At 36.4% G+C, this 13,056-nt stretch overlaps 1 protein-coding gene across 7 annotated transcripts in view; it reads right to left on the bottom strand.

The window, feature by feature from the left end:
* Ankrd17 (ankyrin repeat domain 17) overlaps nt 1-13,056 on the bottom strand; it is a 131,035-nt gene that overhangs the window by 44,725 nt on the left and 73,254 nt on the right. For 4 of the 7 annotated variants that reach the window (XM_052199396.1, XM_052199399.1, XM_052199400.1 and 1 more), the window contains exons 11-16: nt 12,093-12,180; nt 10,637-10,764; nt 10,272-10,415; nt 9,832-9,934; nt 7,656-8,408; nt 3,261-3,409 (exon numbers count right to left, since the gene is read on the bottom strand). In XM_052199396.1, the coding sequence (XP_052055356.1) occupies nt 3,261-3,409; nt 7,656-8,408; nt 9,832-9,934; nt 10,272-10,415; nt 10,637-10,764; nt 12,093-12,180 (1,365 nt within the window). The remainder of the gene's footprint in view (nt 1-3,260; nt 3,410-7,655; nt 8,409-9,831; nt 9,935-10,271; nt 10,416-10,636; nt 10,765-12,092; nt 12,181-13,056) is intronic. The other 3 variants (XM_052199398.1, XM_052199402.1, XM_052199403.1) reach the window with 3 other exon arrangements.

The raw sequence follows: 13,056 nt of genomic DNA, 5'->3' as shown, positions 1-13,056 counted from the left end.
TGGCTGTTCTGGAACTCACTCTGTAGACCTAGCTGTCCTTGAACTCAGATATCTGTGAGTGATTAAACTAAAGGTGTGTGTGCCACTACCCACCAGGGCCTGCCAGCAGTCAGTCAAATGTTTATATACAAACAAAAGTACATTTTAATTTGTGTAAATTCTCAGTTAATTTACATGGCGGTTGGATAAGCAGTATGGGTAAAATAATTTCATCATTAATAACTCAATATTCAGTAAAATCACAGTTGTGTTTGGGCAAGTTTTGGGCCCATTTTATTTGAAAATGATTGGAAAACAAGAACTTAACTTTGCATTAAGGGACCCTATACAGTTTCTTAGTCCCCTGAAAATCAGTACACACTTCTGGTCAAATGCAAGGTCAACAAAGGACAAGGAAAATAATGTATATTCAATGCCAACTTTTACTGCAGTACACTATTTGATCAATAACAGATATAAAAGCACATGGTTTTTGCAGCTTTAAGAAGAGACTAAGCAAGCAGCATGGATGGCAGCTTTCTGAGCACAAAGGTGTACACTCAAATTCTCCCTAACAAAGACAAACCCAGATGGTCATGAATCTGGTAAGCTAGTCAAGAGTCACAGCTAACAAACATACTAAGACAAAGAGGATACTACAGCTTTGAGTCAGGCTCCTAGCTTCTTCCTTCTTTGCCAAACAAACACCTAAAATGCTTAGCCTCCTTTCCAAATAGCAAAGTAAGTGACCTGGCCTGAGGAGTAGATGATTTCTTTATCCCCCAATTACACTGTAGCCTAGTGAGGATGCAGTGAGTCAGTGCACTTGTTGCTCTTGTGGAGAACCTAGGTTCATTTCCCAACACCCACACGGCAGCTCATGGCTGTCTGTTTCAGGAATTCTGAAACAGACAGAATTCTTCTGGCTTCCATAGAGAGTAAGCATGCTTGTGGAACAGAGAAAAACATGCTGTTCAAATACCTACACATAAAACAAAATAAACAAAAAAATAAAAAACAAAACAGGTTTGAGCCTAGCAGTACACACTTTTAAATCCAGCACTTAGGAGGGCAAAGTCAGGCACTTCTAAGAATAAACAAACTCATACATAAAAAGGAACTGTCGGGGTGCTGGAGAGATGGCTCAGCGGTTAAGAGCTCTGACTGCTCATCCAAAGATCCTGAGTTCAATTCCCAGCAACCACATGGTGGCTCACAGCCATCTGTTACAGGATCTGATGCCCTCTTCTGGTGTGTCTGAAGACAGCAACAGTGTACTTATATGAATAAAATAAATCTTAAAAAATAAAAAATAATAACAAAAAAAATAAATAAAAAAGGAACTGTCATAGCTCTCAAGTACATGGATTTAATAGTATATACACATGTTCCTTGAAATTCAAATTTATAAAAAGCTGGCTTAAGTTTTAACAGCATATACTTCTTCACCCCAGATATTCAACAAAATAATAGAAATATAAACTGCAAACATTTTCTTATTATCATGTTTATTTTATTTTATTTGCCTGCATGCATATCTGTGTGAGGGTACCAGGTCCCCTTAAAACTGGAGTTACAGACAATTATAAGCTGCCATGTATGTGCAAATTGAACGGGGATTTTTGGGACGAGCAGTCAGTGCATTTAACTAGTGAGCCATCTCTCTAGCCCCATAACTTTACCTTTTTAAATAGTCTCTCCTAACACACTTCTTTTTAGCCCTTTTGTCTTTTCTTTCTAAATTTTTATTTAATTTTACTTCACTGATCTGTTGTGAGACAAAGGTCTTCTGCAGTCCAGTACACCTTGGAATTACTATGTAGCTGAAAAGGAACTCTTTTCTTCCTGCCTCTATCAAGCACTGAAATAATAGGCTTGTGGCACCACCCTGCCATCTTTTAACCTTTGTCAAGTTAAAAAGAAGCTAAGTTTGGCACCCCCATCCTGTCCTAAGATATCATGCTCAACTTACAAATATATAATAGTAATGTATGTATGTACGCATGTATGCATGTATTCTATCTACCGTCCTTCCTTCCTTCCTTCTTTCCTTCTCTCTTTCTTTTTTTCTTTGTGTGTGTGCATGTGTGAGAACACATGGCATGGTGCAAATGTAGGTCATAAGGCAAGTGGTAGGTGGCTTTATTCTCCTACCATGTGGATTACAGTAATCAAAATGAGGCTATTAGGCTTGATAGAAAGCACCTTTAACCACTAAGAAGTCTTGCCATCAATAGTCAATTAAATCTTATTCATTTGCCAAGACAGGGTCTTACTATGAAGCCCTAACTGGCCTCAAACTCATCTAGAAATCTACCTTCCCCCATCTCATTAATGATGGGAAATGACTAATTTTTTTAATGCAACTGCTTATTTAATAGACCTCACCCTATCTAAACTGTTAACATCTCATATATAGTCTTTCAGATAATACAAAAAAATAGTGTTTCTATTCCCCCAATAGAATCTGCTATGGGTTAAAACTGCATACAATCACTACTATGTATTTCCTCATAAACCGTACATAATTTCATCATAATTTTTAAAAGCGATATAAAGCCAGATGTGGTGGTCTATACTTAATTCTAGCACTCAGGAGGCTTAAGGAGGATCGCTGGGAGAGAAGCCTAGGCTATACAGACACCCTGTCTCAAGGGAGAAAAAAAATACTAAGACAATATAATATATAGAAACATAAAGTTGATGAAGTTACAGAATCACCTTTTGTTGAGGTTAGAGACTGAACCCAGGACTTTAAGTACTCCTCCACTGATGTAGTCTTAGCTCCAGCATTTTCTTTTATAAAGAATCCATTACCTATTTAAGATATACACCAATCCTAACATTTGTTCTATTGAGTCAGGGTGTGATGCAACCCAGACTAGCTTCAACCATTACACAACTAAGGATGACCTTGAACTCCTGATCCTCTCTATCCAACTTCCCAAAGGCTGAGGTCACAGTTCTGGTTTCATTTTAATCTTGCATAAGTTACTTCTTTTATACTCTAGTTTTCAAAAAGCAGAATTAAAGTTTTAGCTCAGCCAGACCCGACACTGACTATGAAGGTCCAGGCTGGCCTTGAACTCATACAATACTGATTTATTCCTCTAAGTGCTAGGATTAGGTGTGAAGCATCATGTTTGACTTGATAGTTTTTAAACAATGGGTTTTAATTTTTAATTGTATTTGGAGTCTCTGACAACACAGTCTTAGATGTGTAAGATCACTAAAAGCAGGGTGATTCCAATGAACCCACTTCTCCTAGATGTGGAGCTTACCTGTGCATCGATATCAATGGCAGGGTAGATAGGGAGCATGGCTGAAGGAGAGATGACGGGACTTGGAGTTGGAGTCTGAGGTTGGGAAACAGAAGCAGCGATACTGTGGGTAGGAGTGTTTGACACTGCAGATGCTCTTCCACTGACTGCTGTTGAACAAAATAACTGCACTTAATAAGGAGGAAACACTGTTAGCATGATATATTTAAAAGTATTAAAGAGTTTTTGAAACAAAATGTCTCTAAGATGTTATTATGAGGTTAATAACTAATTTTCTGATGATTTATTGGAGAGCCCCAAATTAGAATGTGTGTTTAGTTATCCACTTCCCCTAAAATCCACCTGAAAGACAAATTCTTTTAATGAAAGTAACCAAAAAATATTAATTCAAAATAATCCTGAAAACAAAAATTTTATGTAATAAAATTACATAGAAAAGGAATAAATGATAGAATGAAAAGAGAAAAGGTTTTTTTGTTTTTGTTTTTTTTAACTTGCCAACTTCACACCTTATATTTTGGAGCAAATAAAGTTATTTCATATAAGGGATGGAAGATCCTCAAAGTAAAACTAGCCAAAACACCGCATATACTAATCACAACAGGGTAATAATAACTTTCAAACCCAGGTGTGACAGTTTTTTCAACTATAAATGTTTGATCCTCACATAGCTAATAGATTTTCTTACATTAAGAATTATTCTGAGAGGAATAAATAGTGTCTCACAATCAATCTGACAATCACACTGACAGGACAAAATTAAGATTAGGATAGAAATAAATATATTTCATACAATCATCCTCCCAGTATGGACTCTACGTAGGAAATCTGCTGTGATCTCACTTCACCCACCATATGATTTAAATAATGACTAGTTAGATCTGTACTTGAGGCGGGTGAAGGCTAAAGAAAGCAGCACAGGATAGACTGAAAGTTGGCTTAAGGAGTTTTATTCTCCAAATAACTCAATTCTGAAGTCAATGTGAATATCTTCTCTTCACCCACAGTAAGAATGCTGCTGCATTAATATTAAGTTTGGACAGTAATCTCTGAATAGAGTGTAGATGTGTATTTCCCAAGTATTGTCGGCTACAGACAGAAAACAATTATGATTCACAGCTGAATCTGAAACCAGGCAAAAAGATCTCTTGCCACGAATAATATTGAAATTGATCTTTCAACAGTTATAAACATGACTATCCATTAAGAATCTACTTTACATAAAATCCTTAGGTCAGGCACAAACATACACTGTACATTATAGCAACACACACTCTATAATTGTACATTTTTAGTCCACTTAAAGGTCAAAAGAAAAACAAGTAACAAAAAACCCAAACATAACACTTTAATCATTAAGGAATCAGACCAAGAGAAAGGGACATGTACTACTGGTTATCTAACGACTCTGAAACTGTTCAGTATTGTCTATTCATTTATTGTCAGTCTTGCAATACTGATCTGAATCTACCATAAGATTGCTAGCATTACAGGTATGAGCTACCACACAGACTTAAGGATCAAATAATTTCACTGAAATTTTTTATCCTATACATGAACTTCAAAATCATTTAAAATCTACAGCTCTTAAGACGGATTACATGTTTCTTTTGGATAGTCTTTCAAAAAAATGACTAAAATGACCTTGAACTTCCGCAATTGCTGCCTCCATCACCCCAATACCAGGATTACAAAACTGCACCACAACAAATGGCTTTACTGAGTGCTGGGGATCAAACCCAGGGTATATATACTGATGCTATATAAACTCTACCAACGGAGCTATAGCCTTAGTCCTCACTACGTTTTTATTCTATGATTTAAAAGATTGGCAAATTAATCCACATTTCAACTGGAATAATGTATTTTAAAGAACATAATAAAACTTTTAATGTTGTAAATTAGTTCCTTTGATCTTCTCATCTAAAGTTGACAAGAAAAAACCCTAAATTCCTTTTGAGTGCCTCCGAAACTGCTTTATCAAGAATAAGTAACTGCTCACCATTGTACCACGTACTACATAGATAAAAAGAAAAAGCTTTAAACATCTACATACCTAAAGGAATTCTAGTATTAAGAATTTTTTTGTTTTCTTTTCTTTACATTTTAAAATTCAATTTAGAGAACGAAAACCACAGGCTTGCAAAGTTAGAAGCCGGACTGGAGAAGCACACAGACAAAGCCAAGCACGTCTCAGGAGGTAAACACGGACCCAGCTTTGATTTGGTGAGGATGCACAGACTAAGGAAGGTTGAAGACTTAGGCAGCCACGTCCCGAGAAGAAAGGAAAGAGTCCTACGAGAAACCTAACAAATGGGACCTAAGGAATCTGGACAGTGCTGAGGGAAGCAGAGCGAGTGAGGCTGCCTTACACAACAAGCCCAACATAATGAGAAAACGATCCTTAGTCAACTGAAAGGACAGGTATGATCAGAAGTTGTTCAAACAATAAGAATACAGAGAAGGGGTGTGCAAGAGTGCACATGTGTACGTGCACAGCATGTGGATATGAATGAGACACTAGGTAGCAATGATCTGTAAGCAGACAGTAACATCTTCAATTCTGTTCTTTCTCCACTAGGCACTTCTCTTTACCCATACAGAAGAGCATGATACAATAATAGCCTTTTTAGAAAATAGCAAATTTGTTATAACCCTAAATTCTTATGTTCATTTAAGTTTTAAAAAAAACTTTTATAAAGGAAAAACCTTGAACACACAGACAGAAATATTGGGAGTAAATGAATCAATAGAAAATGCTGCTTTACAAACATCTGATAATTATCATCAGAATTAAAATTCTTACAACAGCAATTGTTGACAACTATGCTCATGTACATCAGGTAAACTCTGATAGCACATTAAAATCAAATTTCCAACAGTTATTGGTATAGAACAACCAAGTCTTCATTTCATCAGGAAATTACACTTAAGTCTAAAGTCCTTTGGTAACCTGAGATAATAAAGAATTACCATCTAACTTAATGGACATAGTATCAATTTTGGATTCATAGCTATTATGCACTGTCATGCAATGTTAGTCTTGAAAGTTTATTAGATATCTAATCATAACTAGTTAGAGATGATTGACAGGACTTTAAGTTTTTGAAAATCTTATACTCATGAGTATTAAGATTATCACAAGTATTATTAGTCACTACTAGCATCTTTCTGTTATAGTTTATTTTACTCTTAAGATTAACAGAGATTCATATTGCTAAGAAAATTAAAATAAAAGGACTGGGAAACTATAACAGTTTTTGAAATGCATGATCTTCATTACTTGTTGTTCTCAGTTTCTTAATGTTATCTCAATCTAAATATATAAACAGTACAGAGCATATTTTCTTTCAAGAAATGGACCTTATATTAATGCATGACTCCATCATAATAAATGTTTCTGACTTTTAAAGTAGAAATACTAAACAATCCAAGTAAAAGCAAATGAATCATAAAAATTGTTAATATAGCAGAAGAAACTTATCAAAATTCAACAACTATTTACTATTTATTCCTTCCTGCCTTATCAAGTTTCTTCCTGATTGGAAAAAAAAAAAATTCAGTTAACAGAGCATTATGACCTATAACCCTATGAAATCTTATTCTACTCTGTTAAACAATTGACAAAATTTGTCCCAAATAAGCAGTATTAACAATCTTAAGTTGCAGTTCTTTTTAAAATAGAGTAAAATCTCACTGGCTACACATTTAAAAGCATGTCATTTACCATCCTGTTAGGGGAACACAGCTTCCCATGATACAGTTAGAAACAGACTACACATCAACACTCACAGGGGATAGGAATTACTGACATACAGCAGAATCAGACTCTACTTGGTCGATACTTTATTAATGTTGTCAAAGTGTTTGTTTTGGTTGTTGTTTGCTTGTCTTTAAATAGCCACCATGAAGCTTGGTACATTAATATATAAGTTTTGATTTTTTTTCAATCACAAATAGAATTCCTAATATGCCCTATCTTTGTACCTCAACTTTTATCAACTTCCCCTTTATTGGTGTGAATACAGAAGCAAAAAGGCCAAATCCCAACCCCAGTGTTCTGAACTTAAAGTGGAAAAAGAAAATCAAAAGTAAAAACCAAGACTCAACCCACTACTGAAAAACAGATTGTAAGCCTACAGAGTAAGAAAGATTCATTCATTTATAGTGTGTGAACTAAGCTTTACTTTGACCTGTTGCTATCTGAGAACTATTTAACATAGTTTTTCTAAAGACATAATGGGTCAAGAGTCCAAAAATAGTTCTCAAGTTGAGTAATGGTTAAAAAAAAAAAAAAAAAAAAAGGAGAAAAAAAAAAGAAAGAAAATGCTGGCACACTCTTACTCGCCTTAAGCAAATCATATTTGATACCTGCTCATAACAATATAAACCCACCTGCCATGATGTCATCCAGCGTGTCATTGAGGGTCTGAGCAGGGCTGGCTACCATTAACCCTTGTTGTGTTTCAGTGAGAATTCCTTGCCCCAGCCCTGCCAACTGTGCTTGGCCCAGTACTGGCTGTCCAACTATCACTCCTTGAAGTTCTGTAAGATTTGCGATGGACCCTGGAGGCAAGGGACCTGCTGCCAGAGGCAAAGCTTGAGGCATCGCCAGAGGCTGGATTGGTGCAAAACCCATCTGAGCAGCAGTCTGCTGGGGTTCATCTTTAAGCAAAACAGGATCCACTTGCTGTAACCGTGCATAGTCTCCCTCGGAAAGCTGCTCTCCAACCCCAACAGAAGTAAGTAGTCCCAGATGCTGGCAAGACTGTTGCTGCTGCTGCTGAAGCTGAATTCGTTGAGCTTTAACTTCTAGATACTGTTTTTTAAGCTGCTGCTGAGTTTTCAGTTGTAGCTCTCGCTCTACTTTCTGCAGTTCCTCCAGAATCTTTTGTTTCTTCTGAATTTGTTCCTCCCTCGTTTTGTTCAGCTCCTCGATCTTCTCCTTGGTGAGTTGGTCAGCATGAGCCAGCTCCAAGGACTGCAGCTGTGCATTTTTTTCTATGGCTTCTTTTATCCTCTGTTCCAGTTCTGTTAACTTTCCCTGAGCCTCTTCTACAATGCTCTCTGGAGACTGATTGGTGATGTAACCCTGTACATCCTGGCTGTTTGCTGGCAAATGGCTGTTGGACTTTTGTTTAGAAGCAGCTGTGTGAAAAAGAAACCCCCTCAGAAGTGCACATGAATGGCATCCTCATTACAGAGTTACTGTTGGGAGGGTTAGTGCCAACAGTTAATGCACCAAGCTATCATATCCATGAAGGTGAAATGTACTTTTAAGGAGTTAAACATAAGTCCACCTTCTCTATCATAAATATAGAATGTATGTATTTTATGTGCATAGAGTAACATCTGGAAGTAAAGTTCAGAATTTTATAAATACCACAAGGCTAAAATTAGATCATAGAAGGGTGTAAGCTGTGACACCTAACTGGTGCAGTTCACGTCAAGTCTAAGGCTACGTGTAGTATTTCATATGGTCAGAATGTAAAAACTCACCATAAGAGCAGAAAAATGATTTCCCACACTTAATAAAACATCTCTGCCTTTTATAAACACACACACATACACACAAAGAGAGCCCAAACCACTGAGATGTACCAAGAAATTAAAATCCAACTAAAATATATGTCTTTGTTGGGCCCTACCATCTTTAAGACTGACAAAGGAAAGAGATAGAAATTCACATATTCACACAGCTACTTAGCCAATAGAGAACTGGGATTTAGTTTCCCTGGAAGAAAAGATGCTGGACTACGCCATCCTCTGTTATCATCTGACAGCCAGGAAAACAGACTGGTCTGGCTAACAGGTTTAGAACCAATCGAAAAGAATGCCAAGACAACAGGCTGGTGGTGGTGACCGAAAAGAGCTGCTGGGAATACATAGCATACTTGTTGGTAAAAGAATACAGGTAGCCAAAACCAAGATGCAAAAAAAAAATAAAAAATAAAAAAAAAAATCAGTTTCTTCATGTAAAACTTTTCAAAAGAAAAACTGATCCAAACTGGTAACTGGGGATATACTTAAGAACAAGCATGGGATGACATACACAAGTCAAAAAAAAAAAAAAAAAATGGACCTTGGAATTCTAAGATATATGAATGTATCTCTTACATATCTTTGAATATTAGCTGAGGAAAAAGCATCCAATATTCAAATCTATGTTAAACCAGTTCTTTAAATTGAATTTTAGTATTTGATCCAACTTCTTAATCTTTATTGCCTTATGTCACTACAATGAGTTAGGTTTAGTTAAGAGTCAGAATTCCATCAAAAAGCCATCTGAACCTCTTCTAAGTTTCTCTTAGCACCTATTTTCCCTCCCAGAAACTTGTGTTTTCTCATTGGTATAAAACAAACAACAAACAAAAAAACATTAATGATACCAATTTAGAAATTTCCTCGTTGGTGAAAGTAATTTTTAAGGGCTAGTTTTTGTTTTCTTACTTTCACCTGAAAACCATCCCTGATTCCAACTTAGTAACCGCACTGCTGGTGGAGAACAAGGGCTGGGTTTCTCTTATTCTCACCTGGACATTAAGAAAGAATCTTTAGAAGTATAACTGACCTTTATTCCTAACGGGAAGAGGAGCAGCAACATTGGCAGGTGGTTTGTCAGGTTCCTGAGGTGGGACAACCATGGGCAGTGCTTGAACTGGTACTCGAGGTGCCTAAGGAAAAAAGATGACAGTCATTCCTGAGTACACAATCCATTATCATGCTAATAAACTGCACAACTGTGAAGCATATTTAATATGCCATTGCAGACAATGACATATTTACAAATTACTTTCCTTAACATTCTTTAATTTTTAAAAAGTGAGCATGAATTCAATTGTTAATCCTGATAATTAAAAAAGGAAAACATAGTCTATCAATCCAAAAATGAAATCTCATACCAAATATATGGCATAATTATATGGAGAACTTTAAAAAAAAAAAAAGAGTTTAAATAAAAATTATTTAAAAGCTAAAGGGACTATGAGGGGCTTTAGTTTTGGATCTTACCCTATTTAAATCGTGGGAGGGGGGAGTTAGCTGAGTGACGTCTGGTGGAGGGGCTGCAAGTAGATTATTAGGATAGTCTAAAAGGTAGCAAACCACACTTGTATGGCCACCTTTTGCTGCTTCTATCAACATGGTTGAGCCATCCTAAAAGAATGAATACAGAAGTAAAATAAGCACACAGAAGAAAGCTATTAGGTCTCAGATACATTGAAATTAAATATCTAATACAGAACTTCTTTTTGTTTTAACACTGGAAAACTTAAAACTCAGAATGTCATTGCAGGTACAACTTATATATGATAATTTTACGATGTTCAAAATGAAATAGTAGTCATGATCCTGCCTTAAACCCTTGAGTTACCTACTTTTAAACGGTGAGTAGGGTCTGCCCCATGAGCCAAAAGTAGTTCCACTACTGCCAAATGACCTCCTGCACAAGCCAGGGACAGTACAGTATGGTCATTATTAGCTGTGGTTCGATTCACATTTGCTCCTAAAACAAAAATGGAGAAAATACACACACACATTAGTAAAATGGCAAAAAAAAATTTTTTAGGTGTTACTCCTTTTCAATTTATATGTATATGTGTGTGCCCTTGTGAGATCATGTGCCCCATGTGTTTACAGATGCCCTTGGAGGCCAGAGGGCATCGGTCCCCAATGGAGACACAGTTACAGGAAGTTGTGAGCTATCTGATGAGGGTGCTGGAAACTGAACTGCAAGTGTTCTTAATCACTAATCCAGTTCTTCAGCACCAACTGGTAAGATGTTAGATTATTTAGTGTTTATGCTTGCAAGCATATATATAAGGGTATATATGTGGAAGTCAGAACAGCTTGTAGAAGTCGATTTTCTCTTTCTAGCATGTGGGTTCCAAGCATCAAACTCAGGTCATCTGGCTAAGCAGAAAATACCTTCCCTCCTGATATCTACTGACTCACTTTACTGGTTCCGGATTATAAAAAGGGAAATAATCATAAAGACTAAAGAAATGGTGCAATCACTAAAGAAATGGTAATGAATGGCTCACGTACTCGTTACCCAGTTTCATTGATTATAAACAGCTTCTTATGTTTCAAAAACTTTATTTTCTCATCTGTACAGAATTATTCTGAAGCAAATCCCATGAAAATATGATACACTTCGCTCATAAATTGTTTAATATGGGCCAAGTAAAGATAATATACAAAGGCAATTACCAAATTAAAAAAAGTAAATTACAGGGACCGGGAAAAAAAGGCTCCCTCAGTGGTTAAGAGTACTTGAAACTCTTCTGGGGAAGCCAAGCTTGCTTGCTTCCCAGCACCCACACCAGGCTGCTCACCTCTCATGGCAGCTGTGGGTACTGCACTCATGAAAATAAACCACAGGCAAAAACACATATACATATGATTTTAATACATAATAAAAATAAAATCTATTTTTAAAAAAGATGAACATGGTCTTCTATGGGCTAAATACATAAAAACTAACAAGGAATAAAAAGATCTACTAATGCTTTTTTCCTGTCTTTCTGTATTAAGAGGAAAGAGCAGGTAAGCTTTGCCCCTCATAGAGTTTGAGGGCTGGTCTACAGAATGAGTTCAAGGACAGCAAAAGCTACACCTGTCTCCAAAACCCTGTTTCCAAAAAAGGGGGCTATTTGATGTTATAGTAGTTCACAACTATTATATCTTATGAGAAGTTTATTACTAATGTTAAAAGCATCCTTCTCCATGAGATATAACAACCACAAAATGTTCTTCAGCCTTCCAATGTCAATATGCCTTAGCATATATATAGGTAGATACTTCTCAAAGAATCCCTCTCCATAAACTTACCTTTGCTAATTAAGAACTGAACTGTGCAAACATGACCAGCTCTTGCAGCTTTCATTAAAGGAGTTCTTCCACCTTCTGATTCGTGTTCCTGTTTTAAAACAAAAACATAAAAACCAAACCAAAACCAAACCAAACCACAGTTGATAACTAAAGGGAATAGTCAACTACTCTATTCATGAAAATCAAAAGGAAAACTGGACTTACTTTTCAACACCAACACACACACACACACACACTGGACTTACTTTTCAACACACACACACACACACTGAACCCATCCATACACACACACACACATTTACACACACATATGTAATGAGCAAACTAAGAAGAATATACTTTCAATGAAAATAAATAGATGTGTGCTATCATAATCATTTGAAGCGTAACATAGGTGATTACACACACCTATAATCCTAGATACCAGGAAGTAGAGGCTCAACCTACTTCCATATCTCAGGTATGCACTGAACAGTGAAACTCCTACTTTAGCCTTCTGAATGCTCAGATTATAATCTCCTCAAGCACACATCACTTTTTAAAATAGTCTCATGTACTGAAGGCTAGCCTAAAAACGCCCTATGGAATTGAGGTTCCAATTGAATTCCTAAGTGCTCCTGTGAGACTAGCTCTTCTCCTACTTGACATCTTCTAAGCTCTCAGACTATTCTGACAATTTGTTTTACAATTATGCATCTTCGTGACAACATTTCCCGGCCTCCCTTTCCAAACCCCACCCAGCCAGTAACTATCTCAATTAACTAGCTACATCACTTGACTTTTCTTACATTCAGTACATTCTCTATGACATTTCCAAACAGCCTGCACTGAATGCACTTACAATACACTTTACCTTCCTAAGTAACTTATGTATATAAATACTTACGTTTCAACACATTATGATGCTTAAAATACAGGCAATTTCCCCCCAACCTACATAGAAATGCTTACAAGTCACATTTGC

Source organism: Apodemus sylvaticus, chromosome 11, assembly GCF_947179515.1.
Source record: "Apodemus sylvaticus chromosome 11, mApoSyl1.1, whole genome shotgun sequence".
Taxonomy (NCBI): Eukaryota; Metazoa; Chordata; class Mammalia; order Rodentia; family Muridae; genus Apodemus; species Apodemus sylvaticus.
The sequence above is the reverse complement of the archived record's forward strand: the minus strand, read 5'-3'. Positions and strand labels throughout refer to the sequence as shown.